The sequence below is a fragment of the Homarus americanus genome, unplaced genomic scaffold (assembly GCF_018991925.1).
Source record: "Homarus americanus isolate GMGI-L3 unplaced genomic scaffold, GMGI_Hamer_2.0 scaffold24260, whole genome shotgun sequence".
Lineage (NCBI taxonomy): Eukaryota > Metazoa > Arthropoda > Malacostraca > Decapoda > Nephropidae > Homarus > Homarus americanus.
In genome coordinates this window covers 7,985,361-8,010,295 of record NW_024721079.1, presented here as the reverse complement: position 1 = coordinate 8,010,295, position 24,935 = coordinate 7,985,361, and the positions used below count along the sequence as shown (strand labels likewise).

Sequence of the window (24,935 nt, the reverse complement as noted above, 5' to 3'; positions counted from 1 at the left end):
CTCTATTCAAGACATTTTCAGAAAATGCTCTTGATTTTCAACCTCAAAAAATTTGTTCCCAAAGCCGAATTTTTTTTTAAATTCTGGCTTTGTGAATAACTTTCAGAGCAAATTTCAATTCCGGCTATCGAAGAGTTCTGGGTTTGAGGGATTCCGGCTAACGGAGGTATTACTGTATCAGTAGACTTGTAGACTGCATAAAAATATGGTGACACAAAGTTTCAAAAACATCATTGGGGTCTCAGGGCATGTAAGGTCAGATTAAGGTCACATAGCCAATGCACATTTGATCTGACCTCACCCAAAGTTTACCCTCCCAGTCATATAAATTAAAGTTGTCAGTGCTATGTGAAATACAAAGAACACAGGTTTAATAATACAACTCATAAAATATTCAAGATGGAGACATGATTTATAAAATACAGAACTGTAATATACTAAACATTGGATGTAATATTGTATAATGCAGGTTTTCAAGAAACTGGACCAATGGGTCACTTGAAAATTTAATATTTTTTAATCACTATAGTGATTATAGAACCTAAATTAACATTCTGTTAAAACTTCAAAGTTACTAGGAAGAAATACACTAGGTGTTGCTCATCGCCAACATGGTGTTCACTTCCCAGATGATCGTGCGCAACTGGTCTATAATCTCCTTCATGTATCGGGCTTTTAGGTATAGTTGCTGTAAAGAAACCAAAAACCAGGTTTACAAATAATTTTCAAGAATGTAAGAGTACTTCCAAAACCTTTTGGTGGTAGTACTGTACAAATTTATTTTTAATTCTGATGCTGCAAATAAATAAATACCGTATAACCCAGCATACAAGTCGACCCAGTGCACAAGTTACCTCAACCTTTTCAGCCCAAAATTTTGTTTGTGACTACAGTATACAGGGGGTATACTGTATATATACTTGCTCTGTAAGTGGACTCCCCCAAACACTGAGCATCCATTGACTCAGGGCTCATCTTATAATAAATATGATAAAAAAAAAGCAATATAAGAACATGGGATGCAGCATAGAGATGCAAGCTGATATGAAGTGACCCAAGTCACAATATTTACCAGGAACCTTACCTACTTAGGTCTGGGCCCAAGGAACTCTTTCCCACCTTAGAACTAATCTGAGGGAGCAGTGAGGATCCTCCCAACCTTCTTCACCCCCCCCCCCAACAATCAGGTTTCTTATTCAACATGACTCTTCTACAGTGACCCTTTCAAAATCTCCAGGCACCATTTATATATATAAAAGAAAAAATTACCAATAGAATGTAAATAACAAAACATAAAATTCAAAATAGTGACCATTTAGCACTTATACCAAAGACTATTTGTTTTCATCAACTCTGAAGTCTTTCAATTCAAAATTTACCTGGATTTTAAGGTTCACATTTTATACTCAGCAGATAAGACAAGTCCTAGTTTTGAAGATATTTTTTGAGCTTTGAAGGTTGACTTATATGCCAGCATATACAGTATATAAATAAACAAACTGTACCTGAACCTACAACTACCAGTCTTCCTTCTTTATTCAGAATTAGTACAACACAGTCATTGTTTTTGTTATATGCCTGCCTTGGATCTGATCTGGTATTACATGAGAGTACAGTATTCCTGGACTGATATGGAACTATAAAAAGGGTTTATCTCTCAACCAGAAAGATCAATACCTGCTTATCAATACCTGTCATGTTTAGTTTTCATAAGAGTAACATAAAAGGGCACGAATGTGACACAGAAGCAACCCACCTCCTTGAGTTCCCTAGATTCCTCCACAAGATGACGATAGTTTTCACCAATTTTCTTGTAGTCTGCCCTGTTGTCTGCCTCGTCCTTGTAAGGAATTAAGCTCTGTGATGACAGAGTTGCTAAGTTGCACAACAATTAACAACAGCTTGGATTTGTAAAATGATGCAGCAAAACATGAATATACATACAATATTATATTATCCTTTTAATTTAATAAGTAAATGGTTTGAAGCATGTAATATACATATATAAATTATATCTCAATACAAAATAATTTATGCAGACAGAGCCAATAAACCAAAGTTACAATACAACCTATCCAATAATCTACTTTATTTTCTTTGCACCAAAAAGGAAGTTAAAATCAGCTTAAATTTGTTTTGGCAAATCACCAACTACCTTAAAACTTATGGCTTAGTATACACATTTATAAACCTCAAAATGGAGAACTGGCTTAGTGTACACATTTATAAACCTCATAATGGAGGACTGGTTTAGTGTACACATTTATAAACCTCAAAATGGAGAACTGGCTTAGTGTACACATTTATAAACCTCAAAATGGAGGACTGGCTTAGTGTACACATTTATAAACCTCATAATGGAGGACTGGCTTAGTGTACACATTTATAAACCTCAAAATGGAGGACTGGCTTAGTGTACACATTTATAAACCTCATAATGGAGGACTGGCTTAGTGTACACATTTATAAACCTCAAAATGGAGGACTGGCTTAGTGTACACATTTATAAACCTCATAATGGAGAACTGGCTTAGTGTACACATTTATAAACCTCATAATGGAGAACTGGCTTAGTGTAAACCTCATAATGGAGGACTGGTACACATTTATAAACCTCAAAATGGAGGACTGGCTTAGTGTACACATTTATAAACCTCATAATGGAGAACTGGCTTAGTGTACACATTTATAAACCTCAAAATGGAGGCACTGGCTTAGTGTACACATTTATAAACCTCATAATGGAGAACTGGCTTAGTGTACACATTTATAAACCTCAAAATGGAGGAGTGGCTTAGTGTACACATTTATAAACCTCATAATGGAGGACTGGCTTAGTGTACACATTTATAAACCTCATAATGGAGAACTGGCTTAGTGTACACATTTATAAACCTCATAATGGAGAACTGGCTTAGCGTACACATTTATAAACCTCATAATGGAGAACTGGCTTAGTGTACACATTTATAAACCTCAAAATGGAGGACTGGCTTAGTGTACACATTTATAAACTTCATAATGGAGGACTGGCTTAGTGTACACATTTATAAACCTCATAATGGAGAACTGGCTTAGTGTACACATTTATAAACCTCATAATGGAGGACTGGCTTAGTGTACACATTTATAAACCTCAAAATGGAGGACTGGCTTAGTGTACACATTTATAAACCTCATAATGGAGGACTGGCTTAGTGTACACATTTATAAACCTCATAATGGAGGACTGGCTTAGTGTACACATTTATAAACCTCATAATGGAGAACTGGCTTAGTGTACACATTTATAAACCTCATAATGGAGGACTGGCTTAGTGTATGCATTTATAAACCTCATAATGGAGGACTCATCCCTAAGTTATTTTTTTATAACCTTGAGAGTACAGTACTGAACAGCTCAATAAGAACAAGTCAAAGGATTTTAACCCCAATGTGTGACTGAGATTTATAAACCAAATAAATTCAATAATTAGATTATTCTTCACCTTCACACAAAGATTGCAAGGCATATCCATACAGTAAGAAGATAATCTAAAATGGGAGAAAACTTGATACAGTGAACCCTCAAAGATTCGGACCCAGTAAATCCGGATTTTGGAAGATTCGGACAGAATTTTGGGGTTCTGCGGGCTAAGAAGCCTCCCTAAGAAGCATTCCCAAAACAGAGCAAAGATCATCTTAGGCTCGTGTAACTGAAATGTCAGCGCGCTGGACGCAGGTGCCCGAGGAGGGAAACATAAACAGAGTTGTCAATTGTTCTTTGTATGTGTGTATTTCTCCCATACAGTATGTATTTTGACACTATGCCTGGCAATGGGAACAAGTAAGTGACCACTAGTTAAAGTGTTGTCGGCTCTTGTAACTCTCCTCACCCCCTGCCATATTTAAATGGATTTACTGTTATTATTAGTGTTTACGGATATAATAGTGATTAATCATGGCACTTGTAGTCAGGTTAAACTCGTCACTGTAACCACCAGGCTACTGGGCCAAGTTATGTGGTGTTATGGTAGTTTTTCAACTCGTATTTTCGGGTAGATATACAGTAAAAGTCCAAAAATCCGGATGCCAGAAATCCGGACCACCCGAGAATCCGGACTTTTGGAAAACTAATTATTATTATTATTATTTTTTTTTTTTTTAGCGGGCTTTTGTGTGTATGTGCGCATGCGTGAGCGCCACAGCTGCACAGTGACAACAAGCGACCACGTGGTCGCCACTTTAAAACGAGCAATCAAACTGTGACAACATACCGTATATACTCATCTATAACCCCCCCTCGTCTATCGGTCGACCCTGATTTTTTGACCAAGAAATCGTTAATTTATGATATTCCTCGTTTATAATTTGACCCACGTTTTTGGGGGTAAGGGAACAACAAAACCTTCAGTAATAACGCTCTACGTCCTATAAACTGAAACACGAGTGCCAAAGGCAAATTGTTTACCATTTATTATTACGACACTTTACACTGAAACGCGGGTAGTTTCAACAAAAATATTGTATATTTCCATTCAAGTCAATTAGGAGGGAATATTATTGTAATACAACAGTTTTTTAACTAAACCATTCGAAAAGCGATTACGGTAACATCTTTTGAACGAAAGAAAGCGAAAGTCATTGTTTTCGTTACGATTTTATCCCACTTTCCACTTTAATACGTACGTAATTTCAGCAAAAATATTACATTTCCGTGAATGTATTATATCAAGCACAGTATGAATAGAATATCATTGTAATATAACAGAATTTTAACCGAAAACTATTAAAAAAACGAGTAACATCTCAAGAACATCGGAAGCTTAGGTAAAGTCTTTTGTTTTCGTCATGTATTTTATCCTATTTTACATTGAAATACATCACGTTTCAGCAAAACTACTATTTATTTCCGAGAATATATTCATTCAGGCGCAGTTTAGGTGAAATATACGTGTGATGTAATAGTTTTTTAACTGAAAACGATTCGAAAAACACGTACCCTCTAGCCCTGTTCAAGGAGAGACTGGGAGAAGCAGTTTGGTGCTGCAGACGATGACAAAGAAAATGATTTTGATGGATTTTAATGAAAATATTCAGAAATATAGTATCGTAGTATTTATTCAAGTCATTTAGGATAGAATATTATTGTAATACAGTACAACAGTTTTTTAACTAAACCATTCGAAAAGCGATTACGGTAACATCTTTTGAACGAAAGAAAGCGAAAGTCATTGTTTTCGTCACGATTTGATCCCACTTTCCGCTGTAATACGTACGTCATTTTAGCAAAAATATTACATTTCCGTGAATGCATTATATCAAGCACAGTATGAATAGAATACCATTGTATTGTAATATAACAATATTTTGAGTCCTACTCTTTCCATTTACAGATTACTGTACAAGCCCATAATAATGGCTACTAAAGTAGATAAACTTCGTTGTGTGAAGAGAAAGAAGAACACGTTGAAATTGAGTGACAAACTTGAAATAATTAAGAAACTAGTACGTGGTGTGAGCAATACTGTTCTAATGGAAACATACGACATTGGAAAGTCTACAATTTATGATATAAAAAAGGCAAAGAAAAAAATTCTAGAATTCACAGCTTTTTCATTAAAACTGCTCGTTTTGATAAATGAAGCATGCTATAATTGCTAATGAATAAACTATCAAAATGTTCCAGTTCATCTCTTCTTTATTCCTCCTTAAATTTGAATTTTAAAAGTACTGCCTGAGAATCCGGAAAATCCGAAAATCCGGACCGACCCAATCCCCAAGCAGTCCGGATTTTTGGACTTCTACTGTACGTAACTTTTTTCATTTATTTTCACTTAATTACATGCACACACCATCCCACAAACATATTGTGAAAAAGGTAAAAGAATTAATTGTCCTAAGGGCAAACACGTAATGGGAGGAGAGCGTGGGGGGTGGGGAGCATTGCTTGGGAATCGGCGTCCCAGCTGGTCTTCGTTACTTTGGTGAAGCAGGGATTGTATGCAAATGACGACTGTGTTAAACTTTCATTTGTCTTTTATTTACTGATTTAGCAATACATTATTTTTTGTTGTAACTTATTTATTGGTATTATTTTTAATTATTCCTCACATTTCCTGGCTACAGAAGGAAAATAATTTTTTTTCCCTAAATACTCCCTGCTAAAATGGGGGTTGCGTCGTATATGCCATAAAATACTGTACTGTATTTTTGGTATTTTTATATCATTATTTATCGTTTTATACATTTAGTATATTTGTCAGAAGATTTTGACAATCGGCTTTATCGGACAAGTAGTCTCCCCATTTAGTCCGGATCTCCCAGGGTTCACTGTAATTTTGTTGTGAACATAACATGAAACACTGATCTATCCATTTGCTGATGTTGGATACAAGCACTCAATCCCAACCAAACCAGTCCAGATCCAGCTCACCTGAGCACCCAAAAAGGTGAAATTCAAGATCAACCTTCCATTTACTACCTACATCGGGGTCAGTGAACTCACTATACAGCAGTCATCTACCGTAAAATGGGAGGTGAAAGGACATGAAGGCTCCACTGGCAGTGCCAAAACTTATAATCTTATTTATACAACCAATCTAATGTCAAACTTATAGTAGGAAATAAATGAAAAAAATTAAAGGTCCTTCATTACCTGTGCAACCCTAAGCTGAAAAACCACCAACTGGCTCTATGAGGTTGTTGCTAATGGCTCAGCTGAATGATGAATCACTATGCTCTTATCATAAACTCCCCCACTGATATATCAACCCTAAGGTTTCACACCCACCGAGATCCACCACAACAAGAGTACAGTACCTATTTATAACCTAAACATGTAAAATGTATAATATAACTGACTATACAGCTACACAATATTAACAAGTTAAAAAAAGAAACAGCGAAATATACACATGAATACAGTTTGTAATTTCAAATTGAAGACTTCCACCATATGTGAAAACTGTGGTAAGTACAATATTGTCAGCAAGGATTATATCTCAATATCAATTATCAATGAGGAAAATATTTGTCATTAACATTCAGGCACTGTCTAAAGTTACTTTATAAATGGTACAGTAATTTATGAACTGACCTCTATATGAGTATATTCCATCCCTGCACAGTCATCATTAACACGGATGTAAACGGCTCTGAGGGGTTTGAAGTGACGCTGAATGGCATTGAGATTTTCTTGGATCCGCATTTTTTTTTCAGTACTTAACTGTGTGCCTTGATTAGAACCATTTGGAAGCTGCAATTCAAAATACAATATGCATATTCAAAATCACAATCATGATAAGAAAACTAATAATTCATATGAAATAAGTATTACCCTTTCTTATTAAGACCATATTGACCATATTGTGCCTCTCAAGCACAAACTTTTATAATTTGCTATGGAGTAGAGTACATTATCTCTCATCATAACATAACATCTACCACCCACACACTTCTCTATTCCATGCCTTCAACTTAACTTTAACTGCACAGATGACTAGATATTTTCCTATTAAACATTAAGCTTATTTAATAATAATAATAATATGTATTAATATTTATTCAATAAAATTGCCATACAGGTTTACAATTGAATAAGCATGTTTATAAACTATGCAGGTATACAGTTCAACAAGAATATAGATAATATACTGTAGGTATAGAGTACATGTAGGCTAGGGGAGTACAGTACTGTATAAAGTTTCCTGTGTGCTGAGACAGTGCAGGTAAGCAGTAAGGCAACTTGACCAAGGATAGATGACAATGCTCTCTGGAGCTTATTTCCAGGAGGTCCCTTTGCTTAGGCTCATGCTTGGTCTCTAATCAGTAATAGTATATCTACACGAGTATTAATGAGTTTATTTGATAGAATTTAACAAGGTTTACATTGCGCTTGGACTATCCGAGGCAGGCAGATCACTACCGCAGTTTTACAGTATGTGGTTTAATAATATAAAAAAATCATTCTCTTATCTTGCTGTAGCTTCATCTACTGTATTATGTATTTCTTCAGGGGCAGATCCAGGAATATCTAAAGGGGGGTCCAGGAAGTTTTGGGTAGTGGAACATGGCGAGCATTTTGAGGCCCCTGGAAGCCACGTGCACTTGATATTAGGAGATATTCTGAGGTCAATAGTAATTACTTTTTACAATACAAAAATGCCTGAGCACAATGCTGTATTAAAGAAAAGGTATTGAAATTTTCTGATGAAAAAGGGGGAAGGGGGGTGTCAGGATCTCCAGGACTCCCCCTGGATCCACCCTTGTTCTTTGTTTTAGCTTTGAATTGTTTAATACCATAACGTTTTGATGTAGTCTGGTAACTTGTTCCAGTCTGTTATAACAATAAAGAAGAAAGTGTTGTTTGCTTGACCATGGACACCATGTACATTACCATAGAATTATGTTCACTAGTACCTTGCCAGTTCATATTTTGTAGGTTAAAGATAAGTATATACTGTACTGTACAGTATCTGAGCAAAATGAACTCCTTCACTGCTTCCAAACTTAGACATTTATGCCACTCCATGGAATTAACCCCTAAAGCCAAGGTGGCATATCTCTACGTCCACTATAGTGACCCCGGGTGATGTTCCTCTATGTCCTTAATCTTTGCAGCATAGTTTGAATACCTAGAGAGGACAAAGTACTTTGCTTATGATATTTATTTACTTGGCAATTCAACTCGCACATAATCTTTGTCTCAAGTCTAGTGGTCCCGTACCCACCAGCTACCATGATGGATGCACATCCTTCGACGTCTCGTGACCTGCCTCACTCCTCCAGACCCTCAAGAGTTGAGTGGCATCGATATAGTATTGAGTGACACTGACAGTGATGGGGAGGAAACAGACCCAGATGATGTAGGGTTTGTTAAGGTGGCCAGCGGTGAGAACAGTGATACAGACAACGGCACTCGCCCCCCCCTCCCTACCCTACCAGCCCCCTTAGCAAGGTCATGGTCATGAGTGTTGTGGACGTAGTGGACCACTTGCACGCCAGCCACAAGAGTACACTTGGAGTGACTGCACAGAAATTTTATGACTGAAATACAGTACCAGTTTTTAACTGTAAATTATTTTTAATTTTTATTTTTGCCAAAATGTGGCCATGTGGGGGGTCCAGCAGGTCTTACATCACCCGGGGCATAAGGGTTAATGAATTAAATGTACAGTATATGATTAATACAATCTCACTGAATACAGAAGAAGTACTGCAGGGGTTTACTATACATAGTGAAGCCTTAATCCTTTGTGTACGGGTTCCTCTAAGCTGAGAAAAAAAATCTGGTGTTAGTCAAATACTGTAATATTAAAAGTAGCATCCCCATAGTGAAGGGGTTAATATCTGTTCAATATGAACATACTGTACCAGTACAGGTATATGTACATGAATATGGTAATGTCCTCCCTAAAAGTTTGTAGTAATGAAAAGGTCATTTGTATTTATTAAGTTCAAATTAATATTTCTATTCAATACCAAACAATCAGAAAAGACATTATTTTAATACAAATCTACTCAGTATTAGGTAACTCAACAGTTTATGCACTTTACAAAATAACAAATGTATAACCTCACCATTGAGCAGCTTATGTATGCACAATAAAAATGTATCTGTCCAGATGGGTCCAATGAATTTCATTTTGATCAATATGACTCATGCTGTCTCTATAGGGTTGTCAAACTCCTTGGTCCATGGTGTCATTGTTTTGCAGAGTGTGGATAGATACTATCTTTACAATGTGTACAGTCACTAATATCCCCTCCAACACCTTTTTAATTCATAAATATAGTGCATAAAATCACCATTTTCGATTGATGATAATGAACCAGGAAAAATATAAGGTTATCTATATATAAATACTGTATAAACAATATTTGGTAACCTGTGTTTTGTTCATCCTGGACACATTTCTGCAGTCTCACCATTACAACTACTGTACCAGGGAATCTCCCATCCAGTCTTACAATGTTTCAGGTGCAGGTGTCCAGTAATTCAATGCACTACTGTATCAAATAATTGTTGTAGAAAAGTAAAAGTAGGACACTTACTGGCATATTCTTTAGATGAGAAAAAACCTCACTAGTTCTCAGGACAATTTCTTGAACAGTTTCGCAGCTGGCCTTACACAAAAATGCTGTATTCCTTTGTGGGTGGGGTTGTGTCTGGGATGATTCCCCACCACCTTGCTGCACACCTTGGCTGCCTGTAAAAATAAATGAATAAGTATGTAAGTAAATAAACAAATTAATAATAAAAATTTTAAATTAAATCAATTAAAAAATTGTGTATACTGTAGTACCCATCACTCGTATAGAATGCAGGTCAGGGTATTCCTTGATATCTGCCATTAATCAAACTCCTGTACAGTACCTGGATTTCACTAAACCAGAGACAGACAGTTCAGGTCTTATATGGCTAATACAGTACTGTATGTACACTCCACTAAAAAATATTGTGCACCCTTGGAACTGAAACCATCCCCAACAATCACTGCGAGAGAAGCCGTGATGAGTGTTATCACATTTCTTGGCCTGGTGTGTTATATTGTATAACCCCGTAAAGATGCAGAATAATCTTTTAGTAAGAGGCCATTTTGAGAAATAACTAAATACTCTACTGTACTAAAACTCCATTTTATAACCAAATCTACCCAAGCCTGTATAGTATCAGTTGCCTTGTGTATAGTAATCAAGTACAGAGGGTTAAAAACCCAAGTTCTCGAGGACAAAGACATGTGGCTGAAACTAATCCAAAATTAGTCTACGCTTTCCCATAAAATCATGTTTTAAAAAGAGACTTGATGGATATAACAGTTACCACAAAAGACTAGAACCACTGAGGCTCATACTTGCACTATCACCTCTGGTTTTTAACCCCTTTTGCACGGAGGTCTCCCTATGCTAAATAAAATTGTCTTACGTTAGACAAATAAAATATTAAAAGTGCTGTACCCATGGCAAAAGGGTTAATTGTCATACATGGCATAACTTTGTCATTTTATGGTCCTCTCCAATGCCCAGCTCATGACAGTAGCCCCAATAGGGAGAAACAACGGAACATGAATCACTCCATCCGAGCTTGGTTATCTGTAAATGATGAACTGATTCTAAGATCTGGAATCAACATTTCTTACATAAATAGAATTGAGTCCTCATCAGTATGGTGATATCTCCGTTAGACAGAACAATTGATGCTGAGCACTTTCGGGAATGAGAGATTTCCAGGTGACGAGACAACTCTCTCTCTCTCTCAAAAAAATAAATAAATAAATAAATAAATAATAAAAAAAAAAAAACCTCATCCCGGAATTTTCCGGGTAACGGAAAAATATTCTTGGAAGTTCCAGAATGATGCATCGATTCATCTCTGAAAGCCAGAAAAAATTAATCATCCCCGGAATTTTCCAGGTAATGGAAATATGTTATCGGAAGTTTCAGAATGATGCATTAGTTCATCTCTCAAAGCTGGAAAAAAAAAAAAAAATCCCTCATCCCTGGAATTTCCGGGTTATGGAAAAATTTTCTCGTTAGTTCAAGAAACTGAGCACTATATCATTTCTCGAACCTAGAAAAACATCCTCCATCCCAGAAATTTTCCGGGTACCAGAAAATTTTCTCGAAATATACGGAAAATGTGCCTGAGTTTCATCTCTCAAACCTGGAAAAAAACTCCCCATCCTGGAATTTTTCAGATACTGAGAAAATTTTCTCTTAATTTTTTCCAGAAAATGTGCCCCTTGGAAAATCGTTCACAAAGCCAGAATTTTCCGGAAAATTCCAGATTTGGGAGTTATTTTCTGAGAAAATTTAAATTCTGGCTATCGGAGAGTTCCGGGTTTGAGGGATTCTGGCAACGGAGATATTACTGTATATCATTCAAATTTTTTGTTTAAGAATCTTTTATTTAGACACTCTTGTAAAGAATTTATTCAGCATCATTATGGTACCAAATTCATCTCTAACGCAATTACAACAGATGCTGTATATAAAAGTTTATACTGTAGCTACACTTTTTTGCTAGCTGTAAATATTTTCGCTCATGCCTGTAATCTAATTGTTATGGGAGAGTGTTGAGGGCGGGATGAGATGCGTAGTTTAAACTTGAGATGAATAGTTTAGACCCTCGAAAAACTTTCCCTAGAACCCAGAAACATTTCAAGGATTTGCAATTGTGTCTACCAATGTGAGTTTAATCTCTCAGAAACTTTTCCAAGTGCAGGAATACTTTGCTATTCGCAACCCCACTTATTCGCAATTGATATTTTAACACCCATATTCAATATTCACAGAGCAAATTACAGACAATATTATCCGGAGATGGCACGATGATGCTATAAAATAAGTAAAAAGAAGAGCATTGGTGCATACAGTATATGTGTGTGAAGTGAACCTATATGTAGACTTGACATGTTGTCAAGTTAGACTGTCACTGTAGCTACATCCCCCTAGCCCTCACCTTACCAAAGAAAGCTGTGAGCTGTTATTATTTTTTAACTAACAATTTCGGCTAGATACATGTAACTTTATTCTTTTTTTTTACTGTTGCATGCACACATTCTTTCTTGCAGAATGTGCCAAAAAATAAATAAAAGAAATAATTATCATGTCGCGATTGTCTCCACAAACGAGTTGAGTTAGGCAGAGAGAAGGTTGATTTGCTTGGAGTGGCGATCCAGACGGAGAGTGATTGTTTCCATAGAACCAACTTGGTGTACCTGTGCAGGAGCTGGAGGTGGTGGCGAGGATTGGCGAGGGCCCAGAGTGAACTTGAGGGTAGACTGTCACATTTTTAATACATTTGTTTACACGAAGTAGACTTGAGGATAGACTCAACAATTTAAATAAATTTGTTTCATTATTTGTGAGAGAATTTTCCCATTATTATTCATTTGTATATGTTTGGTACGTGTGTCTACACACACACACACACACACACACACACATATACAGTATATACAATACAGTGGTCCCTCGGTTAACGAACACAATTCGTTCCAGAAGGTCGTTTGTTAACCGAAACCATTGTTTCAATGGGATTTTGGGTAATTGGTTCCAGCTCACCGAAAATTACATACAAACTAAAAATAAATGCAGTAAAGTACACTTACTTTGAGGTGTGCATGTAGAAGGCTCCTGGTTGATGATGATGGGAATTAGAATGGGGATGGAGGAGAAGGGAGAAGAGAAGGCATTGGGGTGGAAGAGAAGTCACCCCATGCTTCATGCCGCCATGTCACCCATAAAATTTTAGTTCACTTGGTGTAATTCAAGATTACAGTTAACCCTCACTTTACGCGGTTAATGTAACCCGGAGGGTCCCGCGTAAAGTGAAAAACGTGTAAAGTGAATAACATAACATATGGGATTAATTGAAATGGAGTCCGGGCCGATCCCCAAACTCCACTTTTTGACGACACACAACTATGTTATAGTAAAAATATTATCTTAACCTTATGATGGTATGCACACACAATTAATAATTAAGAGAAATATCAATAACATTAGGTTTTTTAACACTTACATTAGTAGAAAAAATGGCTGGGCACACGGGGATGGGCGGTTGGTTCCGAGGCAGAGGGCAGATTATTGGCCCTCACCTGTGTCACTTGTATCAATTGTATCACTATCCACCACAGAGGCTTGCAGGGCCTCTTTGTCAAACTCCCCAAAGTCCATATAAGTCCATATCCTCACCATAATTATCACTATCACTGACTTGGGCCGGCTGTGGTGGGTGAAGAACTGGTAATGTTTTGATGACTGGGCGACCTTGTGCGCACCATGTTCGCGCAGCTTACACAACATGGCGGATGGCGGGAGGTTTGGATCCAAAAATGGCGCGGCTCGCCAGCCGCTCTCCGCGTAAAGGGGTACACGCACCGCGGAATGTGAGCATCCTGGGTTCCGGCAGGGCACCGCGTAAACGTGGAAACGCGGAATGTGGGACCGCGTAAAGTGAGGGTTAACTGTATTTTCTTTAAATCAACACTGCACTGCATATATATTGTCAATAAGTAAAATAAACTACAGAATGACCAATAATTGTACGGTAAAGACGTAAAAATAGTTTATGTTCAAGAGAGTCTCAAGCAAGAAGCTTCCTCCACAGAGCAGGGACACATACTGATGCCATTTTGGGTGAGTCAAGTGGCTGTTTGGCACGCTAAAAACTAGTTCCCTGTACTTCAATTATGTTAAATAATTGTTAAAATGACTAAAAACTTTAATATAAGACTTGGAAAATTATTGAATAATACAACCTTCTTGATATTTACTCAAATGGTAACGAATTTAAGCTCTAGAATCGATTACTGTATTGGCGGACTAATACTACAGCTGGTGAGCATGCGTAAACATGTTGGGAAAAATTCGTAAGGAATTCGTTAACCGAATTGAATATTCTTATGGAAGGTAATTGGTTAACCGAAATTTCGTTAACCGAGGGATCACTGTACAGGTAAAGGAAATTAGTCTCTAAAACGAATGTCTCCCTGTCCTGGCCGTGAAAATGCTGGCAACTTTAAAACTACCTGCAGACATTGTTGGGTACATCCAGGGTGTCATCTGCGAATAATTGACGACTGCAAAATAAAAATCCACAAATTATCCAGGCATACTGTATTATGTTGACAGACAGAGCACAACGCAAGTCATGCTGAGGATCCACATGGTTACTTGCTTTAGTCTTGATCGTAACAAGACCTGGAAATCCTTGTTCACAGAGATATATTGTTGGAAAGGGGAGAAGTTAGGATGGGCTTATCCTTGAGTTGGGTCCAATATTTTGAATACTGGAGGCTTTCAAAGCGTTTCTTCTGCACTTGATTTTCCTGGAGGTCTAAGTTCTTCTTGAAATCCTGGAATATCTTCTCTGACGTTTACACTGAACACATTCCTGATCCAGCTATGTTTCTCGAGGTCTACGTTTTCTGGAAAAATACCTGTCTATTTCTTCCTTGACGCACGAGTATTGGACGTGAACGGACTCGAACATTACTGTTAAGTGTACAGTATATGGTTGTTTTATTATCCACAACTATTCTACTTTAGTCAGTACAGTATTTAAATAATTCTTCATATTGTGCCAGTGACGTGACCCAATTGTAATATTTCATAATTTTGCCTTCTTTTTTATATAGACCGCCCATGACCCTCAGGAACAACCCCGTGACCCTCATTTGGGTCACGACCATGGGTTTAGGAACTACAGTACTGTCATAGGAGAACAAAAGAATAGAAAAAATGAAACAGATCAAGAGTGTTGTTATAGTAAGAGAAACAATTGAGACCCTGCAAGTGTGCGTAAATGAGGCAGAATGTCATATCAGCAACCTGGGACTTGGTCATAATTTTTGTGATGCCATATGGCAGCAGGGTCTACTATTAGACAACACATTATGCTTCCAATATCTTCCCAGGCGGTCTGTACTTCCCTGTTCAATAGCTGCCTACTTCCTACCACCTTTGGTCCGGTGCTGGACCCCAGTCTGGTTTGCAAGGGGAATCTGGATTAAGTGAGTCTGAGTTAGAGGTAGTTTACTGTGCTGTACCCCGGGTAATGGGAAGATTACTTATACGTAACTGTAATCACTTTTTACGTCTTAACACTGCTTTAACACAGTATTCTTGGCTTGTGCAATGGCAGAGGACTATGAACTAAGTGAGTCATGGTAGGTTTGGAGGGGATAAGCTGGGAGATGTATCAGCCTATTTGTCATCCCATGCAGTCACATGACATCATTAGCTAATCGTAGCGCGTGAGCCTACGGCCCAAGTTACCCAAGCTGTCTTCCCACCCACGCATCCTGCACATTAAGATGTGGAGGGTCATGATGTATTCTTTCCTAACTCCTGGAACCTTTGTCACTAGGCCTGGAACAGAATGGTTTAGAGTGATATTTTTGGAATTTTTCCAGAAATTGCGGCTGATTTTCTACCCCAGAAACTGTTTCACATATCCAGAATTGAGACAAATTTTCCAGTAAAATTCCGGGCCAATTTCAATTACAGCTATTGGAGAGTTACTGGGACAAATGATTCCAGCTAAAAGAGATAATTGTACCTAACCTGCTCCAAGGAAATTATGAAAATGATGTGCTGTTGTTCTACAGGTCTACCACCAATACCTACTCATTCTGAGAAATTAATTCTAATACTATATAGGTCTACTTTTCCATGTATCATTTTCCCTAAATACATCTATGCACTTCAATTTTACACTAGTTTTTATGGTCAGTGTTACTGCCCATGAGAAGAACCAGGAGATATTTGAGCTTCGGCAGTTACTGAGTAGTGAAGGTGGAGAGAGAGAGTTAGTGAGTGTGTAGTGAGTGGAAGTGGCATGTGTTTACAGAAGGGAGACGCTGGAATTTGCTGATCTGTTAATAAGAACAAGACGGCACCTGGTGCTTCGGTGGTTCCCTCTGCTGTGAGGGTTAGTAAACGCTTTGGAGCCGTACAGGGAACACCCCTATCTCTCCTTAAGACCCTAACACGCAAGTCTGCTTATGGAACATTAGTGCATAGTACATGAGATCCCATCATTGTATTATTGTGTCAAGTTCACTTTGTTCAGGAATGTGCTGAATATCCCACTTTAGTTGTATTATGGTAATATTTTAAATGATGTTTACTTACGTGTAATAATTGTTGTTGACAGGTTTAGACCAAATTATATTCTTCGTATCCACGTGCTAATTCTCCTTATCCTGTGATCGCATGATTGCCTTAAGAGCGATTACAGTCAGATTAGGATAAATGTGAATACTGCACACAAAATGTTTGTTACAATTTACCTGACTGTGACGTTGGAACCATCTGGCCCGTGTAGGAGCCCCTCATCATGGCTGGTGAACTCCCACTCATTGCCATTTCTGAAATAAAGCATTTTGTTCATTAAAAGAATTGTACAGAATATCTTCATTTTACAGCAATTTGCCACATTCATTATAATTCTTAATTCAGTTTACGTATTTGAGATTTGCTATTTCTTAATTTACGACATAACATGAAAAACGTCCATTCCCAACTAAATTGTAATGGGAATTCTCAGCAATCTGAGGCCAGATTCTTACATCAACAGAATGAAAATCAAAGCTGGGTTGACAGTTGTCCTCTACTAACATAGCACCAAGTAGTAAAAACACCCTACTGTTTGCTCACCAATTATCTACGAAACAGTTTGTGACAACATTAAATATTCTCGCAACACAACAAATACAGTGATATCTCTGTTAGCCGGAACAATGTGTGCAGAACACTTCCGGGAATGAGAGATTTCCGGGTCACAAGATGATTCTCTCTAAGCCGGGAAAAACTCCCTCATCCCAGAATGTTCTGGGTAACGGAAAAATTTTCTCGTAATTTACAGAAAATGTGCCTGATTTTCATCTCTCAAACCCGGAAAAAACTCAACCATCCCCGGAATTTTCCAGGTACAGTAGGGTCGGGATATATCGCGAGAGAGGGTCCATGGATGTTTGCAATACTGTATACTAAATTGCGATATATAATTACATGTAATCAATGGGGAAAATAGGGCTAGGTTCTGGAGGTCAATAAAAGTGACTAAATTGATATAAAATGGCACAGTCTAAAGTTAGCAGAATATAAATTACATAGCTGGAATCCTTGCAAGACAGTGAATACAGTAATTTAAATATAGACATATATTTTGCACATGAGATAAAATTTTTAGCCATATGTACTAATTAAGTACTGTACAGTACAGTATACAGTGGTCCCTCGGTTAACGAACACAAATCGTTCCAGAAGGTCGTTCGTTAACCGAAACCATTGTTTCAATTGGATATTGGGTAATTGGTTCCGGCTCACAGAAAAATATATACAAAGTAAAGCCAGAATATAATTTACATTGCTGGAATTCTTATAAGATAGTGATAAATTTGAATATAAACAAGCTAAAATTTGCATGAGACATACAAATTTTAGACCTAATTTAAGAATTTTCTTAGGAGAGAGCAAAAATTTTACCTTTTGTGCAAAATATACAACGTTTATATTCAAATTATTCCCTGTCTTACAAGGAATCCATTAATGTCCTTTATATTATCCTAACTATTGTCTGACGTATTATTTATTACTAAACCTAAAAGCCTAGTGTTTTCACCCAAACATTTCTCAGGGAGGGAGGAGAGCCAGTGAGCGTGGGAAGAGGGGGGGAGCGGGTGGTGGGGTGTTTTGATTGAGAGCTAGTGTCTGATGAAGTATAATTTGTTTATTAACAGAAGATATTTGTTTTTAGCTCATAAAATTCATGGAAATTACCCAGCCAGAATATAATTTACACTGCAGGAATTCTTATAAGATAGTGATTAATTTGAATAGAAACAAGTTCAAATTTGCATTAGTCATACAAGTTTTAGATCCAATTTAAGAATTTTATTACGGAGAGCAAAAATTTTATCTTTTGTGCAAAATATATGAAGTTTATATTCAACATATTCCCTGTCTTGCAAGGATTTCAGCAATGCAAATTATATTATCCTAACTTTAGTCTGAGGTATTATTTATTTTTAAACCTGTAAACCTAGTCTTTTTACCCAAACGTTTCTCAGGAAGGTAGGGGGTGGGGGGGTAGGGAGGGAGGGGTGACATGTTTAACAGTTGGCGCCTGTGGTGTGAAGTATTTAATTGTTAGTTTATTTTTTTCTTTTAGATTGGAGTTTTTGTTTTTTGCTTATAAAATTTAATAGAAGTGACTGGGGTGAGTTTAATTTGCATTGCTGGAATTCTTATAAGATAGGGATTAGTTTGAATGTAAACATAGGAGACCACTGAATTGGCTGAGTACCTCCTCAGCTTATCAGCTGATGTTCAAAACAAAAGATGATTTTCATAAAGATTTCGTTAATCGAATTTGTTTTCGTTAACCGAATTGAAGATTCTTATGGAAGGTAATTCGTTAACCAAAATTTCGTTAACCAAGGCATTCGTTAACCGACGGACCACTGTACTAACATTTTTGTTTATTGCAAACTATAGCATGTTTATATTCAAATTAATCACCATCTTACAAGAATTCCAACAATGTTAATTATATTCTCTTTAGTCAACTCACTGACATTTTATAAGAGAAAAACATAAACTCCCCCTATATGACACAAATAAATACCACTAGGTAACCGTTGTGTGGCTCCAGCCCAGCTGTCATAATAAATCAACTCTCCTCTGGCTTCTGGTAAGAGTGACCCTGGTTTTTAGGCTTAAAGTTTTGATCTTATAAAATGTCACAGACTAAAGTTAGCAGGATATAAATTACATTGCTGGAATCCTGGCAAGACAGCGAATAATTTGAATAGTAAAAACGTCATATATTTTGCACAATAAATAAAATTTTTAGCACTTTGTGATAGAATTACTAATTAGAACTAAAATTTGTATGTCTATTGCGAATTATAGAATGTTTATAATCAAACTAATCAATATCTTATAAGAATTCCAGCAATGTTAATTATACTCTCCCTGGTCAGTTCAGTGACATTTTCTAAGAGAAAAACTTTAAGTCACTCTTAAGGACAGATAAATAAATAAGCACTAGACCTTGGCATCAACTGTCAAACATATCATCTCACCTCCCCTCCCTCCCTCCCTCCCCATCTTCCCAGCCAGGGTTTGGAGGTTATAGGGTTACAAGTTTTATTTTATATAATACTACAGATTAAAGTTACGAGAATATAAATTGCATTGCTGGAATCCTTGCAAGACAGCAAATAATTTTAATATAAACGTCCTATATTTTGCACAAGATATAAAAATGAATCAGCTGTATCACATTGCAGTAGTGATTTATGAGTTTTAGTATATATATATATATATATATATATATATATATATATATATATATATATATATATATATATATATATATATATATATATATATATATATATATATATATATATATATATATATATATATATGTAGCCCCCGACTTAGGACTGACCCAACTTACGTCAATCCGCACTTACGACCTGCTCTGACCGTACGACCGTCTGCCGCAGTCGTGACCAAAATTTTTTCAAATGACGCGCGCATTTTCTATACCGAAACGTTTCCGTCCTGAGGGAGGGGGTGGCTGGCTTGGGTCACCGTGTGGTTACACTCACTCAGTACAGCGCTTAGTTGGTGTTTGGCTATCGTATCCTATACTGATCGCGCTGTGTACTTACGTTATTATCGTATTTAATTGACTTTATAATGACTGGAAAGCGTACAAGTGAGAGTGCTGGTGGTGCTACGAAGAAAAGGAGACAGGCAATTACTTTTGAGATGAAAATGAAGATAATAATGCAGTATGAGAATGGTAAAACTGTAGCAACAATCTCACATGACCTAGGTTTCTCGCACTCGACCATATCCACTATTCTGAAGGACAAGGAACGTATTCATGAGGTAGTGAAAGGAACAACACCTATACAGTGGTCCCTCGGTTAACGAGATTTCGGTTACCGAGTTACCTTCCATAAGATTCTTAATTTCGGTTAACGAGCAATCCCTCGATTAACGAGTTTCTTAAGAGCCAAACTGAACATGTTTTCGCTTGCATTTGGCGGTCCACCAGCTGTAGTAATAGTCCGCCAATACAGTAATCGGTTCTAGGGCTTAAATTCCTTACTATTTTAGTAAATATCAAGAAGTTTATACTATTCAATAATTTTAAAAGTTTTATATTAAATTTTTTAGTCATTTTAAAAATGATTGAACATAATTGAAGTATAGGAAGCTTGTTTTTTGCACGCCATACAGCCAGTCAACACACCATATAGGCGTCAGTCTCTGAGTATTTTCAGTGGAGGTAGCATCTTGCTCGAGACTCTCTTCAACTAAACGCTTTTTTTCTGTTTCCAAGCAAATTATTCGTCAATTTGACATTTATTTTACATATTGACAATATATAATGCAGTGCAGTGTTGATTTAAAGAAAATAATCTTGAATTACACCAAGAGAACTAAGATTTTATGGGTGAAATGGCACCATGGGGTGACTTCTCTTCCATCCCCTAATGCCTTCTCTTCTCCCTTCTCTGCCACCCCCATTCTAATTCCCACCATCATCATCATCCAGGAGCCTTCTACATACACACCTCAAAGCAAGTGTACTTTACAACCTTTTTTGTTGATTTTAGGCAATTTTCGGTGAACTGGAACCAATTACAGTGACCCCTCGTTTAACGAACTCAATCCGTTCCAGAAGGTCGTTCGTTAACCGAAAAGTTCCTAAATTCAACAAAAATGGTAGAAAAGTTCACTTACTTTGAGGTGTGTATGTAGAAGGCTCCTGGATGATGATGATGATGATGATGATGATGATGATGATGATGATGATGATGATGATGATGGGAATTAGAATGGGGGTGGAGGAGAAGGAAGAAGAGAAGTCACCCCATGGCACCATTTCACCCATAAAATTTTAGTTCTCTTGGTGTAATTCAAGATTATTTTCTTTAAATCCACACTGCACTGCATTATATATTGTCAATATGTAAAATATATTTCAAAATGACCAATAATTTGCTTGGAAACACAGAAAAAAAGCGTTTAGTTGAAGAGAGTCTCAAGCAAGATGTTACCTCCAGTGAAAACAGAGAGAGACTAACACCTGTTTGCTGTGTTAAGAGGCTGGATGCCGCGCATTAAACTAGTCACTTTACCTTCAATTATGTTCAATAATTGTTAAAATGACTAAAAAATTGAATGTTAAACTTTTAAAATTATTGAATAGTATAAACTTCTTGATATTTACTAAAATAGTAAGGAATTTAAGCCCTAGAACCAATTAATGTATTGGCAGACTGATACTAAAGCTGGTTGCTCGTCAGTGCAAGCGAAAACATGTTGAGATCGGTTCGTAAGAAATTCGTTAACCGAATTTTTGTTCGTTAACCGAATTGAAGATCCTTATGGAAGGCAGTTCGTTAACCGAAATTTCGTTAACCGAGGCGTTCGTTAAACGAGGGGTCACTGTACCCAAAAACCCATTGAAACAATGGTTTCGGTTAACGAGCAACCTTCTAGAACGAATTGTGCTCGTTAACCGAGGGACCACTGTAAAGGGAACTATAATTTTGAAGAAAAGACAAGGTCCAATTCACGATATGGAAAAATTATTGGTGATATGGATAGAAGACCAAACACAGAAGCGTGTACCCTTAAGCCTTCTAATATAGGCTAAAGCAAGAAGCCTGTTCCAAAGCCTGAAGTAGCAGGCAGGAGATGAATGTGAGCAAACCTTCACAGCAAGTCATGGGTGGTTTAATAGATTTAAAAAACGCCACAGTCTACACAATGTTAAGGTGAGTGGAGATGCAGCTAGTGCTGATGTTGGTGCTGCCGAAGCTTTTAAGGAGGAGTTAGATCATGTGATTGTGGAAGGCAATTATTTGCCTGAGCAAATATTCAATGTGGATGAGACTGGATTATTGTGGAAGCGCATGCCTGAGCGGACATACATCCACAAAGAGGAGAAAACAATGCCAGGATTCAAGGCATTCAAGGACAGAATTACACTTCTGTTGGGGGGAATGTTGCTGGTTTCAAGCTAAAGCCCTTCATGATCTATCATTCAGAGAACCCCAGGGCTTTTAAACATGTCAGCAAGCACACACTGCCAGTGTTTTATTGCAGTAACAAGAAAGCCTGGATGACCATATTACTGTTTGAGGATTGGTTCATGAATTGTTTCATTCCTCGAGCCAAGGAGTATTGTCTGCAACAACAGATTCCATTCAAGATTTTGCTGATTTTGGATAATACTCCGGGACACCCACCACACCTGGACGACATGCACCCTGATGTTAAGGTAGTGTACATTCCACCTAACACTACCTCTGTCATCCAACCCATGGATCAAGGTGCTCTTGCTGCCTTTAAAGCGTATTATTTACGTACGACCTTCGCTCAGGCTGCTGCTGCTACTGAAGGTGAGAAAACGCTCAGAGAGTTTTGGAAGGAGTACAACGTTTTGTCATGTATAAAGAACATTAGTGCAGCATGGGATCAGGTTACAAAACAATGCATGAATGGAATATGGAAGAAAATCCTAAAAAAGATATGTGAACAGTTTTAGAGGATTTAATGAAAATGAAGTTATTTCGGATATTAGTAACAAGATAGTGGAGTTAGGTGAACAGCTTCAGTTAGAAATTAATAATGATGTTGAACAGTTGGCTGAAAGTGTAGCAGAAGAGCTCAGTAACAAAGATCTCATCGAACTGGAAGCACACAAAGATGCAGAGGAAGAAGCCAGTCTAAATGTAGAAGAAGGACCTGCACCCCCCAAAAAGTTTTCAGTGAAGCAAATGAGAGGCATTTGCTACAATTAATAAAGGAATGCAAATGTTTGATGGCATGGATCAAAATTATGAGCATTTTGCCAAAGTTGACAGAATGATCCAAGATGCACTTGCTTGCTATAGAGAAATTTATAATGAAAAGAAAAAGCAAACTGTGCAGTCTAAATTGGACATCTATTTTAAGAAGTCCCCCACTGCTGTCTCCTCACGCCCCACCAGTGCTGCCTCTTCACTCCCTCAAGATGATCCAATACCTTCAACCAGCAAGTTTCCACAGTACATAAACCTGTCTGAAGAAAGCGACATTGATGACTCACTCAGCCCTGTCTCCTCCTCTGCTTCATCCAATTAATATAGTCTCCATGTATACCTGTAAATAGAAAATTATGGGGGCCCCGTGTGCATTCAGCTGACTACAATAAAGGTAAGTGCTCAGTCACACTGTATCCATTCCTCATTATTTATTACTTTTACTGTACTGTATTTCATTGTAGAATTTTTTTTTTAAATTTTTGAATTTTTTTTTTATCTATGTCGGACTTAAGACCATTCCGACTTACGACCTGGATTTGGGTCCCAAACCCCGCCGTAAGTCGGGGAGCACCTGTATTGTAACTTACTACAATTACTGTGGTTTCCTCTATTGCTGTGCTTTATTTTGTTAACATTCCTTATTAGATGATAGTTTAGTTTATATATTTTAGGATATGTTTCCATTTGATTAAGTTTCTGATATTTTTGGTTTTAAAGGGAGGGATAGTGTTATATATTACTGTACTAATAAGTGTATAAAGGAATAATTTATATTATTACAGCAAAAAGTGTATTTATTTACTTTAAATACTGATTGTTCATATGTAGACTCACTGTAGAGGTGGATTTACATGGAGACTCACTGTAAATGGAGCAGGAAATAAACATAGGATTTAGAAGACTGTGCCTCAATCTCTCCTACATAAATAGCCTTAAGAAATGAAGACACCACAACTCTAAAAAAAATCAAACTTTTTCTGTGATGATTGTTGGGGGGGGGGCTAAAAAAAACAAAAACGTGATTTCCGGTGGAAATGAATATTAAATTCGTTCAAAACTCACCAAAATACATAGGAAAAGGCAATTTTTAATATGGAAATAAAGACCGGTGTGATACTATAAATTGACCAAATTTACCTTATGTTCTTATAGAGGAAAAATGTCTTAGAAATGTCTAAACATTACAAAATACACATTAAAAACAGCAAGATAAAGACAGGTGTATTACTATAAATTTACCTAAGTAACATTAACCTTCATTTTTTTTTTGCAAAAACAGCTAATTTGCACAATGAATGAAGGTCAGTTTGAGTAAAACACCGAAAAACGCCAAGAAACCCTATTTTCATACCAAAACCTGAGAACAGCCAATGGACGAATATTTACTCAGGTTAGCTCATTGAAAATGTATAAATACAATGTATAAATTACAATTACCAAATTCCAAGACAATATTCCACAAGCACTTTTTTTCTTGATCAAAAACACACTCGGTGTAATAAGAACAACAGCCTCCAGCGTCCAGTCGTCCACCACAGTGTTGTGGTTGACTCAGGAGGCCCGAGCTCATACTATCTTTCTTTAGATGTAAATTACGATTTT

The 24,935-nt window shown here is 37.0% G+C and overlaps 1 protein-coding gene across 2 annotated transcripts; it reads right to left on the bottom strand.

Moving 5' to 3' along the window:
* Positions 1–386: 386 nt before the first annotated feature.
* LOC121861522 (mediator of RNA polymerase II transcription subunit 30-like) lies at positions 387–24,903 on the bottom strand. 2 transcript variants are annotated; one of them, XM_042359341.1, is made up of 6 exons: positions 24,771–24,903; positions 16,782–16,859; positions 10,036–10,190; positions 7,079–7,237; positions 1,757–1,858; positions 387–688 (listed from the first exon to the last, which is right to left on the bottom strand). In XM_042359341.1, exons 1-6 carry the CDS (start codon positions 24,901–24,903, stop codon positions 590–592), a joined length of 726 nt encoding a protein of 241 aa, XP_042215275.1. In that variant the 3' UTR covers positions 387–589. The 2 variants fall into 2 exon arrangements, with proteins under 2 accessions (XP_042215275.1, XP_042215276.1); XM_042359342.1 differs by having other exon boundaries at positions 1,757–1,840.
* Positions 24,904–24,935: the final 32 nt, after the last annotated feature.